At 54.0% G+C, this 22456-nt stretch overlaps 2 protein-coding genes and 1 long non-coding RNA gene across 3 annotated transcripts; 2 read left to right on the top strand and 1 right to left on the bottom strand.

Moving 5' to 3' along the window:
• Positions 1-10: 10 nt before the first annotated feature.
• Positions 11-1584, bottom strand: TSSK3 (testis specific serine kinase 3). The gene is made up of 2 exons (XM_031683962.2): positions 1440-1584; positions 11-731 (listed from the first exon to the last, which is right to left on the bottom strand). Exons 1-2 carry the CDS (start codon positions 1582-1584, stop codon positions 70-72), a joined length of 807 nt encoding a protein of 268 aa, XP_031539822.1. The 3' UTR covers positions 11-69.
• A 474-nt stretch (positions 1585-2058) lies between these two features.
• On the top strand, positions 2059-2927 carry FAM229A (family with sequence similarity 229 member A). The gene is made up of 3 exons (XM_072974875.1): positions 2059-2264; positions 2346-2492; positions 2687-2927. The coding sequence occupies exons 1-3, from the start codon at positions 2128-2130 to the stop codon at positions 2787-2789; spliced, it is 387 nt and encodes a 128-aa protein (XP_072830976.1). The 5' UTR covers positions 2059-2127; the 3' UTR covers positions 2790-2927.
• Positions 2928-11270: 8343 nt separating this feature from the next.
• Positions 11271-20942, top strand: LOC116282963 (uncharacterized). Its single transcript, XR_012079337.1, has 5 exons — positions 11271-11342; positions 11527-11610; positions 14988-15070; positions 16152-16262; positions 17250-20942. It is a non-coding gene; the product is annotated as an uncharacterized lncRNA (long non-coding RNA).
• Positions 20943-22456: the final 1514 nt, after the last annotated feature.

Below are 22456 nucleotides of genomic sequence, written 5' to 3' on the forward strand. Positions count from 1 at the left end.
TTTTAGAAGCGGGTTTTTGGGTTTGCTTTCTCCCCCTGCTTTATTGGGGAGGACTTGCCATTGCTTTTATCAAGTGCTTGCTAGCCATGGATGCCAACTAACTTCTTCAATTGAAGGCCGGAGAATCATGTCTGGTTCCAGGAGCCGCTTGAGCAAGTCCTGGCATTCGGCTGAGATGCCCAGATGAGTGGGGAAGGACACCCCCTTCTGCTGCTGCCACAGCATCTTGGGGATGTCTGTGTCATCAAAAGGTAGGCTGGCACAGAGCATAACGTACAGGACCACGCCCATGCTCCAGACGTCACCCTTCTTGCTATCATGGGGAATGCCCTGCAGCACCTCGGGGGCGGCATAGGCTGTGCTGCCGCAGAAGGTCTGGCTCAGCTCCCTGCGTGATTTGGGCAGCACCTTGGCGAAGCCAAAGTCTGTCAGCTTCAGGTTGAAGCCCTGCAACAAGGCGTTCTCACATTTGAGGTCCCGGTGGGCCACACCACAGCCATGGCAGTAGCGGATGGCCTCGACCATCTGACGGAAGAGAGCCTTGGCCCGGCTCTCGGGCAGTGGCCCCCCATTCAGCACACAGTCAAAGACATCCCCTCCTTCAGCCAGCTCCATCACCAGGTAGATTTTCCCGTCGGCAGACTCCAGCATCTCATACACCTGGATGATGTTCTTGTGGTCCAGGGTACGGACAATCTGGAGCTCCCGAGGCAGGAATCTCTGGATAAACTCTAAGGAAACAAGGGGAAAGAGATGGAGTATCAAGTCCAGCCTTCTGTCTGCCTGTCTGCCCACTACATCTGGGTCTTGTGCCTTGGTTCCCTTCAACCAGTCTTAAATGTCTAGCTGCTTGGACACAGCAAAGAATGTTCACTTCTATTGTTATTGTAGTTAATATATTATTCAAAGGAACTACTTTCTGTCAGCTTCAGGAAGTGTTGTGAGCAGCCTGTGAGACCATGGATATCAAAGTGCTTTGGGGAGTTTTAGACAAAGCTATTGAATTCCAGTTATGAGGCCTGATTTGCCCACAACACAGTGAGCCAGCTCCTCTCACCTCTGCCTCTGACCCACAGTTCTTTCCAAGAACCCTATCTTTTTCCCATCTCTACCTGCCTTAGCACCAGGTCCTGCCCTCTGCTAGCTCTGGCCATGGCCTAGCCCATCTCTCTTCCCCTCCTGGAATAGGAAAGGCCTGGTGAGCTTGGGGTCTGCTTCTGGGGATCCTTCACCTCCTGCCACTTTAATTTGGACTTTGGAGGATGTGATTTTCCTCACTCCCAGCATCCCTCTGTTCCCCACTGACCTGCCCCAGAGCCACAGTCTCCTGCTCTCCTTGGTTCCAGACTAAAGGGTAGGAGGGAATGATCATTCTGACTCGAGGAAGCACCCACCCACCTCAGCCAGCCCTCCCTTCCTCCAAAGGGGCCCCAGCTCACCTTCTGGCCCTCCCATCTTGTCTATAATTTTAATTGCCACTTTTCTTTGGTGTTTTTTGGAAACTGCTTCTTTGACTTTTGAGTAGGTCCCTTCCCCAATGGTCTTGCCCAGCTGGTACCCATTGGAGAGCAGAAAGTCCTCCATGCTGTCTAGCACCTCCTTCCTATCACCCTCTCAGCTCATGCTGCCTCTGCGAGGCAGCTCTACTCCACCATCGCCCTTGGCCCGCTCCTTTTCCCCCCAAGGACTTCATCCACAGCCGCCCCCAGCGCTAGAACATTCTCCGTCTGGACACAGCAGCCGCGGGTAGTGGGGAGGGAGAGGGTCAGACATTTTAAAACTCTGGCCCAATTGTGATGTAAATGCTGTGTGACCCTTGGCCAAAATGGGCAATGCCCCTACTTGCCCTCGCAGCCACCACCAAACCCAGCACGGGTTAAGTCATCGCACCCCGCGCCTGGCCTGCACCTGGCGGTGAGTCGCAGCCCCGCCTGTCGGGGGCGCTCCGGGTTTCTGCGCGGGGCCCAGGATGCCAGACTCCTTTTCATGGGAGCCGCCGCCTGCGCGACCCATAGCGCGAGCCCTCCAACTCCCCGCTCGCCGCCGCGCTAAGTGTCTGGGCGGCGCGAGATTCCCTGGCGGGAGGAACGGGTTCTGTGAGGTCAGCGCGTCGCGGCCCGGGTCACAATGCAGCCCTCCCCCTCGGCACCCGGGCCCGGACGCGCCGCAGACACCTGCCCGGCTCCGCCTGGACCGGAGCGTCCTCCCGCGGCCAGGGCTCGGGCAGCTGCTTCCAGCCTGGGACCGGCCTCGGCCTCCGGCAGGTGAGCAACAGCCCAGGGGGCGGGCGCGGGGAGGCAGCGCCAGGCTGCCCTGGAGCGGCCTGATCGCCACTCCCCGCGCAGAGCGCCCCGGGGCCTGGACATGAGTGCTCAGGAGCCCCCACAGGGTCGGAGATTCCCAATTGAGGCCGGAGACTCCCCTGGCCTTGCCGCCGCCCCCGAGTCCCAGGACAGCCCGGAGCCGGTAGCTACGGAGCACAACCCGGTCAGGTGAGGCCGCTGCCCCTCCCCGCCGCCCCCCCCCGGCCCACTTTTCCTCCCCAGAGCCCCCGCGCCCCCGCCCCACGTAAGGTCCCACATGCGCGCCGGAACCTGGAGGACCCAAAGTGCACTCCTTGATACGTCCCCAACAGAATGGGCCGCCCCCGCCTTCAGCGCCCACTGTCGCGCCCCGCTTTCCCCAGGCCGCTTCGACGCTGCCCGGGCTGCCACTGCCTGACGCTGCTGCACGTGCCCATCGACGTCTACCTGGCCATGGGCGGGAGCCCCCGGGCCCGCGCCACCTGAGTGCGCCTGCGCACGGCGACACCGCGGGAGCCGGGCGGGGACGAGGCCCGCCGCGGGCCACCACGCTGAGGTCGCGCGCGCCGAGCACGAGACAATGATGCACATTTTAATAAAGCACAGCATAAACTGTTCTTTCTATTCTGGGCTGGCAGTGTATGTCTGTCCCGTCGGATCGGGCCGCCGGCTGCTCCGCCTCCAACAGCACCTTCCCTTCTGCTGCCTCCTCCCTTGGACCCAGCCCTAGGGGCCTGCCCTTTCCGGTCTGCTTTCTTCTTGTAGGGCACAAGCCTGTCCTCCCATTTCTTGCTAGTCTTCTAGGGCCCTCCCCTCATCCTTCTCCCCATCGCTCTCCTTGGTTATCCAGTAAAATTCGCATTACCATGCGGGACCCAGGGTTCAGAGAATCATGTGACTGGAGGGAGTGGATAGACAACTTAGAATAAAGAGAATGGCCACCCACACTGGGCCCAGGCCCATTTAATTCTCCCAAGATGGAGTTTGGTTTTGCTGCTTGCTGTTTTGTGACCCTGGGCACCTCTGGCTTTGTTAGAGGGGTTATGGGCTGCCCTGTACATCTTGAGCCTTGGTTTCTCCGAGGACTGTTGGAGCCAGAAAAAGACTGGGGAAGAAGGAGTTTGAAAAACTTTGATTTCATATTTCTATTTTACAGGTGAGGGAACTGAGTCTTAAGCGAACTTGCCAGGCGTCCCCAGATGACAGGCGATGCTAGCAAACTCCTCAGCATCCTCAGACTTGATGTCACAAAATCCGTCTGTGGGAGGGGCCCACTACAGGAAGGCTGCCTGAAAGTGTAGTATTTAAGCTGAATGAGTATTTCCTATTTTGCAAGTTTGCTTTAATAAACCTGTATTATTTTAATATTGGAAAATAAATGTAACCCAAAGGTCAGGTTTAGTCTCGTGTCCCCTGAGATTTAAGTATGGTTGACTCAACAGCCCTCCCCTAATACACATGGAGTAGAAGCCCCAGACCCCCAGAGCGCTTTAGATCTCATGGTCACCTGAAAGGGACACCTTTCTCAACTTCCACACAAAACTCTCTCCCAGGCAGCCCCAAATATTGGAGGCTTATTGAAAGAGGAGATATTTATTTGAAAGGGTCTACTTGGACTTTAGACTTGAACTTTCAGTGCGCTGCTCTTTTAACATTCTGGCTCTTGAAAGCCCCTCCATGCCTATCTTTCCCCTTCACCGGAATAATCCTTGGCTTCAGGTCATAGTGTTGGCTTCTCTCTCCTTCACTCCTCTCCCCCTTCACCCTTACCTCCTGGAGACCCACCCCATCCCACCTCTACCCCAGGACTCTGTTCTTCTCTCCATTAAGTGAAGTATTCCTGCTGTTTCCTTCCCCATCAAACTCCATGCAGGCCCTACTCTGCCTAACAGCCCATTCTGCCACTCTGCAGAAAAAGGGCCTCCCTCTCTGTAAATACTCCTTACCCTCCTTCGGAGGCCCTTGTTGTTATTTTAGCAAGAAAAAACTTTTAGCCTCTGTATTGATAAAGTCTCTCTATTGCAAGTGATTGATGTTAGTTCAAGCAAAAAAGGAATTGACTGTTTCAAGTGGCTGGGAAGGATATAAGCTAGGGATTAAAAGAAAGAACTATAGGAACCAGGACAGCCACTGGGGTGGAATTAAGGATTCAAACTCACTGAGACTGTTGCTCTGTTCCTCTCTCATCCCCTATTAGCTCCTCTGGGCAGGGAACATGGCTGCAGCTGCTTAGAAATCCCAGGAAGGGAGAGTTGCTTTCTCCCAGTCTCAGTGTACCTATCCCTGGGAAGAGCAGTGATTGACCCTTTTTAGACCACATACACATTCCTTGGGCCAATTACCACTATCGGGAAGATGGGAGACTAATTGATCAGGCTGAGCCGTAAGCCTACCCTTGAGGTGCCAGCACAGCCAAGTGATTGACAGCATCACAAGAAAATAATGGGTAAAAATGGAGAAAGAAACATTCTAGGAGCAGGGACAGCTTAGGCAAAGATTGCGTACGCCTAGGAGGAAAAGAAGCTTGAAAAAAAAAGGGAGGGGTAGAGAGTGGAAGGGGCCAGTGTGACAACTCTATTTCACAGCAATGAGGAGCCTTGGACAGTCTGACCAAGAGTCAGGCCACTGAGTTCTAGTTCAGGCTTTGTCCCTGTCTCAGTCAATAAGATCTGCCGGCCAGTCTTGTGCAGGACACTGGGGATTCAGCAGTGAACCTGACAGACAAGGGCCTTGACCCTCATGGATCTCACATGGCCTAGCAATGAGGCTTCACTTAGGCAGGTCCCTTCCCTCTGGGCCCATTTCCTCACTAGTTTGGAAAAAAAAAAAAAAAAGCACCAGCTGATCTCTATGGACCTTGCCAGCCCCCAAAGTCTAAAGCCTTCCTGTTCTTCCTTTCTCTCTTCTCATCTCCCTCACTTCCTTTCTCCAGTCTTTCAAACCCTCCTTTCCTTTAAAAAAAAGATCGAATGCCATCTCCCAGATGCTAGGTTAATGAGGGATACAAAGATTCCAGACAAACACCTTGCCAGTGGGCCAGAACCTGGGGCTAGATAGCTCTAAAATATCATGCGCAAGGGGAAAGGTCATTCCAGGTGGAGGGAACACTGTGAGCAAAGGACTAGAGGCAGAAAAGTGAACAAATTCAATTAATTCAGTTCAATCAACATTCACCAACACCTCCCTGGGCCTCGCTGGATGCTTTATCTGACAGATCCCTTGCCTGTGCAGAGCTCAGAATTCAGGGGAGCCAAGGATGAGTTAATAGAAAAGAAGCTGGATCATGGAGGCCTTGAGTTTGAACTTTGTTCTGTAGGTGAATGGGAGGATGACAGGAACTAACCTGGGTCACTTCACTCTATTTCTCCTCTCCCTTTCCATCCTGCTCTCTGTTGCTTCTTCCTCTTTCCCCTTGGAAGTCACTGGCGTAAACTCCAGTCCAGGATTTGAGTCCTGACTGCCATTTACTAGCTGTGCAACTTTGGGCTAGTTACTTAGCCTCTCTGAGTCTCTATTTCCAAATCTGTAAAATGGGGCTAATGACACCTAATGGAAGCTTTCAGTAAAGTCATGCAGGTATAGCACTGGCGGGAATCTCGGGCAGAGATTGCTGCTGCTCCTACCTTTGGTTGGCTTCAAGGGGCAGCAGAGAGCTATCCAGCGATGTCCCCAGGGGCTGGGTGATGCCCAGCCTTGGAGAGGGTTGGGGAATCTTGCTTCCCTCTGCCAACTTCCTAGCAATTCTGCTCAGGAGATGAGGAACTTGGTGGGGGTGGACATTTTCAGGGGAATCCCAAATGGGAAAGGCGGAGTTGCCTCCCTCACCCTAGAGGGTAAAGCTGTCCCCAGACCCCAAAGCAGGACCCCCACATCCCAGCCTCATTCCCTGGGCCTGAGGAATGAGGAGAGACCCAGGGAAGGGAGCATACTCAGTTCACTGCCTTTCCTGACTTCTCTCTCAGACACCTTATTAGCCAGCCCCTCCCTTAAAGACCCTCTTTTAGAAGGAGGGGGCGAGGTACAGATGGACCCCCCAGGTTACCATGGAGATGGCAGGGAAAGGGTTGCTGTATCACCATGACAACAACTGACGTCAGCACTACCCTTTCCCATCGCTTGATATGAGAGGGGGGCAGCCACCCCAACCATAAGCACAAAGCCTCCTTCCTTTACTGAGCCAATCAACCAAGGGGTCGACAGGCTTAATATAGCACAGGAGTTAAAAGCACCGACTCTGATGTCAGTCAAACCTTGGTTCAAATCCTCTTTCTACATCATCTTAGCTGTTTGAATTTGAGCAAGTCCCTTAACCCTGGAAATCTAGTATGTACAACGGGGATAGAGAGCTACATGCCTCTGAGGGTTAATGTGAGGATTGCAGGGAATCATGCAGGTAACAGGCATTGAGCCAGCTCATGGGAAGTGCACACCTATGTTAGTGACTCTCTAGAATCCTGGGGACCTGTCAGGGCATTGTGGCTTTTCAGATACAGACTCACAGCCCATAGAAGGCCCCCAGGACTCCAAAGAACTAGGCCCTGAGTTTGAGCATCTCAGAATTTGGGGGTCTGAAGATGAAAGCCATAGAGTGGAATTTCCAGAGTCCGAGGAAACCCCAGATGCCACTTTCCCTGAAACCCCATCACATCCGGACTCTGACCCAACTTTCCCTTTCTCCCCCCCCCCCCCCGCCTCCTCCTAGGCCTTCTTTAGTAGCGCTTCTGCCTCTTGGGACTCCATCTGCTTCTCCAGGAAAAAGGATGGATGAAGGCCATGGGAAAGACATCAGGCAACCTGACATCAGGTAGATCAGTAGGTTGGACCCCACAGGGATATGGAGGTCCCAGCTCCCACTGGCCTCTCCCCACTTGCCCTTGGAGTAAGAACACTGGAATCGTTCTCATCCGCTCTCTCTTCCCCAACCCTCAGTCCAGGTCACCACAATCTATTCTGCTCCAGTTCCACTGCCACCACCCTGAATCAGGCCCCTATTACTACTAATTTGAGTGACTCCAGCAGCCTTCTAACCAGTCTTGTGCTTCCTTCCCTGCTTGATTCCTCCAGCCCAGAATTATTCTATAAAGACCACAAAGCTAGCCATGTCATTCTCCTATTTAAATCTCATCAACAGCTTCTTTAAATCACTTGTCCAACCATGTAGACATCACTGAGTTCTCCCCACCTTTCAGCATACTGTTCCTTCTGCCTGGAATAGCCCCCTCCCATCCCACTTACCCCTCAGATCTCCACCAATTGTCACTCCTCAAAAAAGTCTCCCCTACCCACCTGTCCTTCCCCTCCCATAGCACCTGCTTGTCGCACTGTGTACTTACCTCTTCCTTGATCCCTGCTGAATGCCCATCTACCTCATTAAACTGTGGACTCACTGAGGGCAGAGGTTGTGTCATTTTCATCATGACATCCCTGGGGCCTAGAATGGAAGGGCTTAGGAATTTGTAGAATGTCTGCAGATTAGACTAGCTGGTGAATGACTGCTTGATCAGTCCACAAAGGAGAGGCTGAGTGCTGTGAGGAGAAGGAACAGCAGACCCAGTGGGGGCCTGGGGTGGGGGTGGGGTGGGGGTTGGAATGGCATCCCTAAGGAACTTACACTGGAACTGAAACCAGAAGCGGTTACCCAGACAAGGACATGAAGGCAGGATATAGCCCTAGCCCTGGGCTATGTGCCACAGGTGAAGGTGATGCTGAAGACACTGTGAAGAGTGCCATGTTCATGTCTTGGGAAGACCACCCTAGTTGCTCTGTGAGAACAGATCACATAAGAGATCAAGGGTAACAGAAGGAAGATCATTCAGGAGGCTGCTGCAGCCTCCCAGGTGAAAGATGATGGGGCCTTGGACCAGGTGTTAGCAGTGGAGATGGAGAGGCAATTGGATTTCAGACACATGCTAGAGAGGGTGAGGTTTTGTAACTGCTTGAATATAAAAAAGGAGAGACAGGGAAGAGTTTAGAACCAATCCCAGATTTCCAGTTCAGGCAACCGAGAATATGGCCAAGCTGCAGAACATGGGAGGAAGGGCAGATGTGAGGCACGTTTGCTGTGAGGTGAGCCATCCCGGGGGAGGGGTCCAGGAAACAAGTGTCGACAGGGAAAAGAGGTCTGGGCTGAAACAGAGAAGTGAGTCTAACACAGGTGGACATCGAAGGCGTGCGAACCAGTGAGATTTCCTGGGAAAAACTGTAGCCTGCCCAAGAACACCCATGATTAGGCAGTGAACAAAGGATGAGAAACTTTCCACGTGGCAGCAACCAGTAAGATAGCAAAACAACAGTAACAAAAAAAATCAAGAGTGCAGTGTCCAGAAAAACAAGGGCACGAGAATATTTCAAATAGGAAGGAGCATTTGTGTCAAAGTCAGCCACTGCTAAGGGGTCAAGTCAGATAAAGACTCAAGCATCCCTAGATTTAGCAACAAGGAGGTCAGTGGTGACCTTGACAAGCTGATCCTGTGGAATGGTGATGGGGGAGGAAGCCATCTGCAGGGGTTGAGGGAGGAAGTGGAAACAGCGTATGTACACAACTCTTTCAAGAATGTTGGCTGTGAAGGGGGAGCTGGAGAAGGAGCTGGAGTCGAAGGAAGGCTTTCTTCTTTCTCAAAGATAGGAAAGAGTAGAGGCTGTTTGTTTGCTGCTGGGAAGGAGCCATCAGGGAGGGAGAGGTTGGAGATGAGGAAGGGTGAAAGGAGGAAGGGTGAAAGGAGGAAGATTCCCCAAGGAGGGAAAAGAGGAGGTTAAATCCCCAAATATGGCCACACACTTTGGTGGCGGGGCAAGTCGGAGCCTGTACCAGGCTCTGGGGGCTCAGAACAGCTGCCCACTCTCCCCAGCAGCCAGTGTGAGTCATTGGAGGGGTGGGGAATAGCCCACACTGGCTGTGTGGGAAAGGGAGTGAGGCCAGCATATTCCTCAGGATCCCCAGAGGGGTGGGGGAGCAGGGCCCAGCCTGGGCTCTGAGCCCTGAACCCCATGCTCTGACCAAGACAAGGGCACAGAGAGGTTGTCTCACCTTTTGTAGGGGCAGGCAGAGTAGTAGGAAGCCTGGGGTTTACTTTTGGCTCTTCTTTGCGTATCTTGGAACCTCATTTTCCCTTTCTGCAAAGTATGGCTTTTTTTTTTTTTTTTGGTGGGGGTGGGGAGAATGTCATACATGTCTGGGACCCCTTTTAGATTGTTTCTGAGGCGGGAAGCCCCATAAAAAGACCGGCAAGACCCCCAAACAGAGCCACTACTCTCCTGCCAGCACCATCCAGTTCCCTGGCCCAGAAGCTCTCTCTCACTTTTTGCCTCTGAAACAGCTTACTTACCCCTAAAATGCTATTGGTTCCCTGAGCTCACTTCTGATTGGTTATTTCCTTCACTCCCAATTGGTTATTACTCTCACTTCTGATTGGTCAACTTCCCTAACTTTTGATTGGTCCATTTGGAGTACTTCATTTGCATGGAGCTCACTCCTGTTTGGTTACTTCTCTCACTCCTGATTGGTCTATTTCTACAAAGCTTATTCCTAGTTGGTCAACTTCTGTTATACTTTATTTGCATATGATGTTGCAAAGTGTAAAACTGGCAGCCTATAAAGGCCTGTGTAAACCTGCAGACAGGGTCCAGAACTTGGAGTGTTAACTTCTTTAAGCCCGTTAGCATAGTAAATCTGAGTTCTCCAACTCCGAGTGCTCCTTGGTCTGTTACCCAGTTAGTTGGCTGTCAGTTGGCTGTCATAACTGAGCTATAACACATTTTTCTGCAACATTTTCAGAAATATATGTGTGTCTGGAACTGTGTAGACAGTTTAGGGTGTCCAGGAGCCCCCATAAACTTACCCCTGGCCTCTGGATAGGAACACCTGAACTAGAGTTGGCTGAGGAGCCCTTCTGCTTCTGATAATTAAGCGTGCCCTGGAGCAGGGGAAAGGCGCTTGTAAGGGCTGTGGGAGGCAGGGGAGTGGGGGTCCTAAGCCCAGGAGCAGCAAGGCCTTTGGAAGTGTGAGCTCTTGGCGAGCACACCATTAGGGTTGTGAGCAGAGGCTGGAGGCCCCTGGGTGGAATAAGGAAGGGTTTATTCTACCCGCAGCTGACCTTCCTGCTTGTGTTCTGCCTTCTGTTCTTGATCCTGGGGGAAGTACGGTAAGGTCTCAGGGGATCCTCCAAACACTGGTGACCAGTGCCTTCCCACTGAAGCGGCTGGTGAAGACCGACCACGAACTAGACCTCGCCCAAGGGTCTGGCGCTGCCCCACCCCCACCCCTCTGCCAGCTGACTCCTCCTGCTAAAAAAAAGCGGGGCCCGAGGGGACTATGGGCTTTCAGGCCTCCCCCTCCACGCCCGGGCAGTTATTAAAGAGGTTGAAGCCGGGCCAGGCCTACTGGACACCATGCTATTCACTGAAACTGCCCACTTGGTGGTGAATTTTCTACTGTCCTGGTGAGGGGACCTGGGGGGAGGGCGCCGGCGGGATGAAGAGCCCAGGTCTCGCAGCTCAGAGGGGAGGAGAAGCCCAGATTCTTGGGAAGGCCCCGACAGAGGCCTCCAATTCCTCTCCCCGTCCTTCTAAGTCGGCCAAGAGTGATTCCGGGCCTCGCCCCGCTGCGTATGACCCCAGGCGGCCGCCTCCTCCCCGCCCGTCGTGCCTCTGGGGGTGACCGCTGCCCGGTCTCCCCGGCAAGAGCCCCCGGGCCACGCCCCCACACCGCCTGGACCGGTAACTGTGTTTCTTCGACTGTCGGGGCCCAGCCTTGCCGGCGTCCGGCGCCCGCTGAGTGGGCGATTACTGGCTGAGCCCGCAGCACCACCGCCCGCCGGGCGGTGCCTGGCGCTGGCCTGCGCACAACCTGCTGCTGCTCAGGGACCACCGGGCTGACGGACGTGCCCTCCGCACGAGGGCCCAGCTGCTACGGCGCGCGCCCGCGCTTCACGTGAGCGCGCGGGGCGGGGCAAAGGCCTTGAAAAGAGAGGGGCGAGGCCTATGGTAGGGGGCGAGGTCTGTGGGAAGGTGCGGATCCCCAGAGCCGAGGACTGGTCAGAGGTTGGATAGGCTGGGCTTGACGGTGCCTGGGAGCGGGAGGAGGGGACGGAACTGACTGGGAAGGGCGGGGCCTGAAGCGGCTGAGCACGGAAGAAGGAGGCGGGGCTAGGCGGCGTGGGAGTAGACGCAGAGGGAACTGGGAGCCTTACTCTCATACTGTCGGCCTAACTTTCCCTCCCTCCAGGTGAAAGCACCGGTGGAGAATATTAACTACCAATACCTGGTTAAGAGGAAGAGACATCTAGTTCCCCTGCGCCCGTGAGAGCCGGTGAGGGGCGGGGCGAAGAGGGCGCTACCTCGGCGGGGCGGGCCTAGAGGCGGGGCCTAACGGAGGAATGGGGCGGGGAGAAGGGCAAGGGCTGAGCACGAGGTCCGTCCGCCCTGACTTCCAAGGTCGAGGACTAGGAGGGGTTGAGCAGTGAGAGGCCCCGCAGGCCTACGTGTGAGTTTCTTCGGGTTATTCATTCCCACCATTCTCAAACCACCACATTTTTTTTAATTGACAGATTGGACTATATTAAAATTTCTGTTCATCAAAAGAGACCCAAAGAAGTAAAATAGAGTTCCAAAGAGGGCACCTCAAGAGTAATGCCAGCGTTGTGCCCAGTACAAGGAGTGTGGGAACCAGAATAGGTTATGCCCTCGGGCACCAACTGGGTCAGTGCCAGGAAAGGGGTGACCCCAGCCCCAGGCCTGGTGACCAAGCTAAATGACCTAAGGGAAAGGGTCTGCCTAAGAGGCACTGTCCTGACCATCATCCTGTGATCATACTGTGTGTGTCTGTGTTAGCTTCACATTTTGGGACATCTCTGAATGTCTTCTGCATCACCTCTGAGCATGGCTCTGTTTCTCTGTGTGTCTGTTTATCCCTGGTCTCTGTATCTATTTATTTATTCAACAAATACTTATCAAATACTTTAGTGGGTTGTGCCAGGTTTGTACTCTAAGTCACTGACTTTACATTGCTGAAAGGAACAGTTGAAGTCTCTGTCCTCATGGAGCTTACATTCTGGTTGGGGAGACAATAAAGAGAGGTCCAAGATAAACAGGATGCTGTGTTTGGGAAGAACAAGGTGGGCCAGGTGCTATTTTTTATGGAGTGGGCAGGCACTTCGTTTTACTCACAGATCTAAAACAGTGCCTGACTCATAACTGGGGCTTACTAAAGATTGCATGAATGCATGGCCAGGAGTTCCTGGCTGAGGAGGTATCTCTCAATCAAGACTTAAAAGGATGAGAGGTCAGCCACTCCAGACCCTGAGAAGAGTGTTGTGTGTGGAGGGAACAGCATATGTCTAATGGTGGCCCTTTGCCTCTGGATGTCTCTCCTGGAGTATCCCTTTGGCCATGTCTCTGTTCCTGTCTATTGTCTCTGTGATTTTGGGAGCTGTAGGCTGGTTTAAACAGGGCCTCTCCAGGGTCTCTGGAAGTGAGGTCACTTCTGAGCTGAGTCACTCCACTGACCCACTCTGACCCAACCAGCCTGGTCTGGCCATTCCCCTGGAAGCAACCCCTCCCCACAGTGGCCTCAGTCCCACGATCTCTGGCTCCTTCCCAGGATAGCATCCTGCGGCCCGGAAGGAAGTCCTTCGTCCTGTGTAACCACAGTCCCTGCTGGGGCAACCGCAGCCCTTTCCTCTCATTCAGCCTCATGGGCAGAGGGGAGGAGATGGAATGTCTCTGAGGCAGCAGATCCTGCTTGGACAGAGAACCCAAGTAAGGACCTGAAAGAGTGGAGTTGACCACCCCTCTGCAGCCCCAGGGAGGTGAACCTCAGAGGGGCAGAGATGATCACTCATATTAGAAGCCTCTGCCACATCCATTGTTTCATTTAATCCTTCAGCATCCCATTTTATAGATAGACACTCAGGCAGATCCAGAGAGGAAAACGTGGCAGAACTGGGACCAGAACTCAGGTCTCTCGATAAAATAGTAATAATTATAACAGGTAATATTTATTGCATGTTTCCTCTCAGCCAGGTACTATGCTAAAATTTTGCTGCCTCATCACAACCCTATGATGTATCATTGTTATTCCCATTATCCTCAGATAAGGGGATAGGCTCAGAGCCATTAAATGACTCGCCCGAGAACACCCAGCGGCTTCACAGCTGAGCTGCACATGAGCCCAGGCAGTGTGGCATGCCCAGCTCCACACCCTGTGCCCTGGGTTTCAGAGGAGTGTCACCAACGTCTGTTTTTCCAGGGATTTGGGGAGGCAGGCCTCAGGTTCATTGCATGATGGTCCTGAGGCCGACTTGTGCCAAGCCAGGATGAGCAGGAAGACAGCCTGGGAGCACTGCACAGTCCCATGTCCCCTCTCTGTGGGTGAAGATTGTCCACCTTTGCCCTCTCTCCTGGGGTCTCTGTGTTTCTGCCCTTCACTGCGCAAATAAAGCTGCTTTCGCCGATTTCTGGCTCTCCCTACTTCAGGGGGTGATTGAGGTCTCTATTCTCCCCAGTCACACACACTTAGACTGAACCCACAGGGCTGGGAGGGCCTCCGCAGCCACCCCTGACCATCCCATTGCACCCACAAACCCCCATGGGCTAGACTGGATGAACCCCACTTGCTCCGCTCCCCAGGCTCTCACAGTGCCGTAGAAAGGTAGAGACATCCACCAGCTCAGTAAAGTGCCACAGGAGGGGGACACTGGGACACAATCAGTCTTCTGGAAGGTCAGGAAAGCCCTTAGAAGTTCCTTGAGCTGAATCTTGACAGGTGGGTAGGCCCTTGGTAGACATACACGGGGAGTAGCAATCCAAGCAGAGTTGGCAGCATGGAGAAAGGTTTGGTGGTTTGCAGGCTGAAGTGGTCTGGGCATCCCACTGAGCGAATCATGAGACTGGTGGCCAGGTGGGCTCTGCCTAAAATGAGGCCAGCTGGGCCTGGAGCTTCAAAGACCTTGAAGGCCAGAACAAGGGGTTAGGTTCTCCAGGAGGAAGCAGGGAGCCATGGACAGGTTTAAAGCAAGGGAGGGACATGGCCCCATCATGGCATCTCCTGGCCTAGAGCCCTCCGGAGGTCTCAGAATCCGCTCTGGTGAGCGAGTGGTCTCTGGCCCTCAACTAGGCCCAAGGCCCTGGGCACCTGTCCCTGTGTTCCCGTGTTCCCCCTACACACTCTCGCAGGTCCTAACTGGGACGGAGGCCCACTCTGAGGAGTGATTTCATGCAAACCTCCCTGCAGAGGTCAGGCAGAGGGAGCTGATGGCTAGAGGAAGGAGTCTTTGGGCCACTACCCAGACTCATCCACTCAGTGGTCCACAGCAGCTCCCTCCCCCACCCCTGAAGACCCACTTATGACCCATCCTCTGCCTTTTTTTAGGGGTCTCAGTCACATAAACAGTTAACTGCATGACAGCCACCCCAGCTCCCCACACCCAGTGGACCCCTAGAGCTGTCTCCGTTCCTCCTCTAGCCCCACTCTCCATCCACATGGAACTTCATTCCCACCTCTGGTGCTCTCCACATTCTGAATGTCTGCACTTCATCTCCCCCTCTGCTCTCTGCCCTTGCCTGGTTCAGGCCACTTACCCCGTTGTCTGGACCGGTCCTATCGACTCTTTCCTGGTTTATCTTACCTCCAACTCTGTCCTTTCTAATCCGTGTCCTGAGCCTGTTTTGTTTCTCTATGTTTTGTAGATCCCTGTGGGACATCCAGGGTGATCTCCAAGGGCAGCCGGAGTTTTGGACAGATCTGGGCTGGAGACAGAGATTTCTTCATGGTCAGCTTATAGACGCTTTTGTAGATACAAATAGAAAAGGATGGAGGAGAGACAGACAGGCAGACACACACACACAGATCTTCTCTTTTTCTCTCCAGCACAGATTTCATTCCAGACCCACAGATCCTGATGACACCCCAAAGACACCTCAAGTCAACCTGTCCAAAGTTGACCTCTCTGTTTCCATGGAGACCCGCTGCTCCTCCTCTTTGCCCCTCCTTTCACCCATTTGCCCAAGCCATACCCTCGGGCCCCATCCTTGGTCCTTCCTCCTCATTTCCAACATCCTTAGTCCTTTGCTAAGACCTGTCACTTCTGCCCCCTGAGCCCCTCCTTTACTTCTGTGTCTTCTTCCACCTTCAGGAGCATTTGACATGGTGGATCACTCATTCCTTCTGGATGCCATCTCCTCCCTCAGCCTTCAGGATTCCCCTGCTCCCGGTTCTCTTCCTTTCTCTCTGCCCATCAGCTAAATCCCCCTGCTGGGTCCCCATCCAGAGTCTAAATGTCGGAGTGCTCCCGGTGCTGTCTTCTTGAGCTGTTCCTCTCAGTGGATCCCATCCAGTCCTGTGGCTTCCAATTTGAGACACCTCCAAGTTCTCCTCTGAAGTCCAGGCTCATAGATCCATTAACTGCCAGCCTGATGTCCCCACGAGGACTCTCACAGGCACCTAAAACTTCAACTTCAAGGGCACATTCACAGTCCCTGGCACTGGGAATAGTCCCTAGCTCAGGACATGTTGGTGTTGGCTGACTCTCCCTCACTCTTTAGCAGAAGTCCCCATCATCCTTGCCTGGACTATTTCAACAACCCATCTTGTTTCTCTGCTGCGTAGCAGGGAAGAGGGACAATCTAGTCAGAGGGACAGCCTGTGTAAGTGCAGGAAGGAGAACGGGGTTATGGCTTGGCGGATAGCCCAGAGTGTGCTATGGGGATCAGACAGTGGAAACCTCACATGTAAGGTGCAGACTGTCCTGAGGACAGTAGGGAGTCATGGGAAGGGTTAAAGCCAGGGGAATATGTTTGATGCTACATTTCTTTCACTCTTTCATTCATTCCTTCACTCATTTACTCCCCCAGTTAACAGGTATGTATTGAGCACCCTCTGTTGAAAGTGACCCCGACACAGAGGAGAATGGCTGGACTTGTACAGAGAGACAGTGAGAAGCTGATGAAACAGCCTAGGTCCAGGTGAGAAGGGCAGATTGGGAGGGGGAGACAAGGGGATAATGAGCCGAGGTGGGTGGCCTGGTGATGCAGCCCAGGTTCCTGGTTTGGGCGACTGACTAGTGGGAACCCTAAGCCCAGAGGTGTGGATCAGGTGTGGGAAAGCCCTCCTTTCCTCCTGGGGAATCTGAAAAGTCCTCGGGAGTGGTTTGATCTGGGTTTTAAGAGATTTAGAAATCTGACAAGCAGAGAAGTGGAGAGAGGCATGCTAAGTGGATGAAACAGCCTGTTCAAAGGCCCTGAGGTGGGAGAAGCTCAGCACTCTGAGGAATCAGATGGCTGGGAGAGTTGAAGTTCCGTGGGCCAAAGAGAAAGAGGAGGGATGTAAGGGAAGTGAGGCTGGGAGCCCAATCTCTTTGAGGCACAACCTGGAGCATCATGGGCTGGTCCCCCGAGATGTAAAGCCTCCCTGTCACACAGGCAGGAAGGAGAATGTGGGGCAGAGCTGGGAGGGGACAGACAGATGATGTGTGTGTTGGAAGAGGGTCCAGAGTATATCTTTTCTGGAAAAAGTCACTAAAAGAAGGCCTCAACGGGAAACTTCTGAGGGGTGAGAGAGAGGGGAGAAAATCCTCAGGGTTCTAGGGAGAGACAGATTCCTTTACCATTTAAGGGATTGATTGACCCAAATAAATTTCCCCTTGAACACTTCAGCGTCCTTAGATCAGTCCCTTCCTCACCTGTCCCAGAAGAAAGTTGATGGAGGGGATACTTGGTTATCCCAGGGTCCCAGATTCCCACCTCCTCGCCTTAGGGCAGGAAGGGAAGAGGAGGGAAGGGAATGGGCACAAGTCTATGTCAGGCTCTCCCCCAGCATTTCATGTAACCGCATTTAGGACCACTGTTGAATATTCCCATGTGCTCTGTGCCTCGGGGCTTGACATCATGGCAGTAGGTTGTTTATCTCACAGTAAACCTAAGAAATAGGCGATCATCGTTCCTGTTTTACAGATGAGGATACTGAGGCTCAGAAGGACCAAAAGCCACAGAGCTAGGATGTGATGGGGCCAGCTCTGCACAATGAAGACTGCCTCAGCACAGCGATGCCTCACGGAACCCTTGCCACAACCCCAAGTGGCACCCGGTGTCCTCATTTTACAGGGTGGGCACTGCAGGACTTGTCAGGGGAAGGGACTTGTCCAGGGTCACAAAGCTGGAAGGGAGCAGTAGTGTGGCTCCAGATCATTTGAAGGAAGAGGCTGAATGGGAGAGGTCATGGGGCAAGATCTGAGCAGTGTGGAGAGGGGGACCTGAACGGGACTAGGAGAGAGTTTCAGTTTCCCTTTTAAAGGGACTTCCCCTGGATGGGGGATTTTGGTTGGAAAGTTGTTAGCAATCCACATTCCATGGGTCTGGCCACCTCCTGGGTGCCTTCCCCAAAGGCATCCAGGATCTGAAAAGAAACTGAAAGTTGGGAGGAAGGGAGGGTGGGGCGGGGGTAAGGGAGAGGCTGAGGCAGCCCAGAACAACTGGGTTGAATTTCTGGTGACCTCACTGAGCCTGGGGGAGATGGGCAGGCGAGCTGGGATTACACACAAACCTCTTAGCTATTGGAGAAATTGAGCCTCAAAGAAACTGTTCTATTAGATAGTGGCTGGGCCCTGTCCAGTGTACACAACCCAAACCTTGCTCCAGACTCAGCCTCTGCCTCTATCCCCACCACACCACCCACACACGACACACACACACACACACACACACACACACACACACACACACACACACACACCCCAGAGATGAGAGGAAGAGGAGGGGAAAGGAAGAAATAAAAGATCTGGGTGGCCTAAAATTCTGAAGGGAACTTTCAGAATCCCTTGTTTTTTGTGATGTGACTGGTTGGATGCTGGGTCCCAGGAAAGGGCCCCTGAGGTGCTCCAGTATCCAGACCCAGGTTCAAGGCCCAGGACTGGCAGAGAGGCTGCAGACCTGGGTCCTGCTGACAACTAAGCCATAACCCAGTTTTCCCAGGGTGCTGGGGAGTCAAGTCCCAGGGCTCCTGGGCCTGCAGCTGTTTTGTGTCTCCCTGCCGACATCCCTAACTGCTCCTCCCAGACCTGGAGCATCAGAACCCTTCTTGGAGGCCTCCAGAGCCTAGCATGGCCCTGCTCCTCAGAGGTCCCGAAAACTGCTTTCTTTTAGTCCTGACCTCCTCGTCATCTTCTGCTCACGCAGACACGCCACCTCACTGGGCTTCAGTTTCCTCCTCTGTAAAGGGGAACAATGATGGTACACATCTCACTAGGTCACGAGGTAACGTATGGAAAGCAGTTGGCACAGGGCTTGGCGTACAGTGGGCACGTGATCAGTGCTAGCAGCTATGATTATTACTACTATTGGTCATTCTTACCTTTTTAAAACTCTCCCCCTCCCCCATAGTCAAGGATCCCCATGATTCTGTCCTCTAGGGTTCTTCCTCCCCATCTCTGCTGGCTCCCTTCCTGGGGGCCCTCTCCTGCTGCCTGCCCCCCACAACCCCTGCAGTGGCAGAGCTCCCACTGCCCCCTAGAACTTCCTGGATGACCTCATGTACTGCTTGGCTTCAGTTACCCTCTTCCTAGCAACAAACAGAGACCCAGATTTCCTGGGGTCAGTTCTGACTTAAAACCTTCTGTCTATTGTCCCTGTAAGGTCATTAGCCAGACCCTGGCCTTGGAGTCCTGGCCTTGGGCTCAGGAAACACGATCACATGTCTATGTGCTGAAGCATATAGACTTCAGGCTGCCTCCTGGATGTCTCCCGAGATGTTCCCTGGGCGCCTCAGACTCAACTCAACAAGGCTAGATCAAGCAACTCGCTCCCAAGTTTGTTTTTCCTCCGATGCCCTATCTCAGTCATGGGTCCATCTTACCAGCTGTCACCCAACACAGAAATGTGGGCAACAGCATCATCACTCCCACTTCCCCACCCCATCCCTGCACCCAGCCAGTCACCATACCCTAGGGTCCTGTCCCTTAAACCTTGCTCCAGACTCGGCCTCTGCCTCCATCCCTACCCTCACGCAAACCATTTGCTGTTCCCCTTTGTGATGCTCTAAGTTCTTCCTCCATCCCCCAGCCCACCCACAGGCCCCTCCTCCTTGCAGCCCACAGGCCCCTCATCTGACCTGGCTCTGGCTCTTTCTTCCTTAGGTAAGGCATTGCCAGTCTCCCTGGATGGGAAACCCCTGAGGGCAGGGGCCCTGTGTGACTCACAGCTGACACTCTGCCACATAGGGACAGAAGGAGGAACTCCATTCTCTGTGAGTATGAATCACAGAGGCCAAGCTGTCGCTGTGCAGATGAGTAAACTGAGGCCCAAGAGGAGAAAAGACTGGCTTACTGTTACAGAGCAGGCGGAGGCAGACCTGGGGCTAGCATAAGGTCTCTGGGTCCAGCTGATGCTCCACGGAAGGAGAACTGGGATGTGTGTGCCAAGTCACCATTCCTGAGGCCTCCACTGGGACCCAGCCATTCTCTGGTGTCTCTTCCCTCCCCCGGCTTTTGTGTATGCTGGGCCCTCCCCACACCCACCCTCCAACCAGGAAGGCCCATCCTCCATCTCTGGCAAGATACTGCCACTCAGGCCTCACGTAGCATCTAATCTGATCCCCACCCCAGAGCCCTCCTCAGAGGCCTCAAAGTGCCCCCACAACCTTCTTTATGGGGCAACGTTCTCTTCTGCTCTCCTTCCTCCTTCAGCCCCACCCTGTGCTCTCCCAGGGTCCCATTTCCTTCTGTCCATGGGGGCTGGGAGCATCTCAGGCCAGGACTAAGGTCTGAGCCTTTACCAGATAACTGAGACAGATGAGAGATGTGTGAAAACATGGGGTTTCTAGTCTTCCCTTCCATCCCAGAGTCCCCTGTCTTCCCCACTCCTCCCTTCCCTGCCACTCTGTCTTGACAAAAGCTCATATCTCAAAGGTCCTGACCTGCTGAGGCACACACAGCCCCCCACAGGGACACTCACACAAACACAAAGTAGCCACTCCCTCATCCACACTCTCAGATACTCTTTCACACAGCTACATGCACACTCAGAGCTACACACCCAATCACAGTCAGACACAGTCACCAACACAATCTCAAGGACAGACAGGCACACACCCAGAAAGTCTCAGAGAGTCACCAAGCGTCTCTCTCTCTCTCACACACTCTGAACACACATAGCCAAACAAAGACGCAGACTCACACAACCGCAAAACTACACACCTGGTCACACACACACGCGCACGGTCACAAAGTCTCTCTCACACACAGACAGATACAGAGCAATACACAGTCACACACAGAGAGAAACAGACGCACACAGTTGCACACAGGCCCCTGGAGACACAGAACAATGGGCACATTGTCTAGGCTGGCAGCAGCTGGGGAGGAAGGAGCGCAGTGTGGACGGAGGAGGCCGTGGGGGCTGCTGAACCACCCCCACTCACCCCCGCAGCATCCTAAGCCTCTTCTCTCTTCCAGAAGCTGGGTTCAGCTAGGGCCTGGATTTGCTGAGGGATGCAACTCTCAAGCACCCCCTCCCCAGCCTCCTTTGATGTCTGCTGGGAGATGCAGGGGTTCCCCCCCTGGTCCACAACCAGGCTCCCTCTGGGGCTCTGGGGACTCAGGGTCCTTTAGCCCTGATGCTCCTCTCCTCCTGGGATCATCTGGGTGATTTACCTCTTATCCCCACAGGGCAGTGCCTGGCAATGGGAGTCTTGGGAGCAGCTCTTAACCTCTGACTCCAACCCCTCCAGGACTCACACGCCCTCCATCTGAGCCCTGCCAGCCGGTGCGGGCAGCGCCTGGCAGCATTGTGGGTTTCTTATTGTGGCCGAGACAGAGACTCGGGTCATGATGTCCATCCCTGAGTGGCAGTGGATGGAGAAGTCATTGTCCTGTCAGTAAACTGCAGTGGGGCATGGTGCCCCTCCCTGTCCTAAAAGCTAGCTCCTCTTGCCTCCCACTCTGACCTGGCAGCCCCAGATCTCAATGGAGAGTTCTTCCAAGGCTTTCCTTACAGCCCCCACCCCCTTTTAGCTGTTCTCTCCAAATGCTCTCTCACCCTCAGCTACTGGTATCTGCTGTGTGCCCTTGGACATGTCACTTTCCCTTTCTGAACCTCAGTGTTCCAGTCTGTAAAATGAGGGGTGCCAATGAAGCTGAGAGCATTCTGTAGTCTCAGAGTGGTGTTGGGGTTGGAGGCTACAGGAGTGAGTACTGAATGTAGAAGCCACTTCAGCCCTCCCTGGCCCTATGTGGTCAGATCTGTGGGAGTTCCTGATTTCTCAGGCCCTGAGGTGTCTCCACACCTCACAGCCTCAGGCCTCCCAGGAGGCTTTACTTGGAGGGAGGGCATGAGGGAGAGACACGCTGAGCTGGCCAGGGCACAGCCCTGCTTTTGCAATACTTTGCTTCCTCCACCCCCCACCCCCTTCTTCCTGGGGGCTGAGGGCAGGCAGGCAGTTGGACGCATACATCCGGGGTTGGCCTGGACTCTGGGGTTCCCCCTGGTCTAGGACAAGGAGGAGTGTAGAAGACTCCAGCTGGAGAGTCTCCAGCCACTGCCATCCTGCCCAGCCTCCAGGGTCCCTCACTTGGGCAGAGCTGAAGGCCAGGCTGGACAACCTTGGGGGCTGTCTTCAAGGGACTATCCAAGGGCCCTCCTCTTCAGGAACTGGGTGCTCTAAGGTTTATTGAGCCCCGTCTTGGGCTTCCTTTGCCTGCTTGAGGGGAGTCCTGATGTAGGGGAGCAGATGGGAGAGCACCAAAGTCAGACTGGTTATGTTCACGTCCCTGAGCCTCAGGCTCCTCATCTTTCAAATGGGAATGGAGAAGCCTCTCAAGGTCACAAGACCACCCCAGATGGGAGTTTGTAACAGGTCCAAATTGAGGGCAGGAAGGACGGAGTGTGACAGCTTGTCTGTAGGGGCTTAGTCTGACAGGCCACCTGGAGACCAAGAAGAGGGATGAGGGACGGGCCTCACCAGTCTGAACAGAGTGACCCTGCGGCGGGCCAGACCTCCCAGGCTGGACAGGGCAGGCAGGCAGGCGGACACGTGGGCGGGACTTCCGACAGGTCGGCCTGAGGGGGCATAGAGCCCAGCTCCGGCCCTGCGGCTTCCATGACCACATTCTCTAGAGTGTAACTCGGAACCAGCCGGCTGACGAGTCTGGGCATGTGAGTCCTTCGAA

This window comes from Vicugna pacos, chromosome 13 (genome assembly GCF_048564905.1).
Source record: "Vicugna pacos chromosome 13, VicPac4, whole genome shotgun sequence".
In the NCBI taxonomy this organism is placed as follows: Eukaryota; Metazoa; Chordata; class Mammalia; order Artiodactyla; family Camelidae; genus Vicugna; species Vicugna pacos.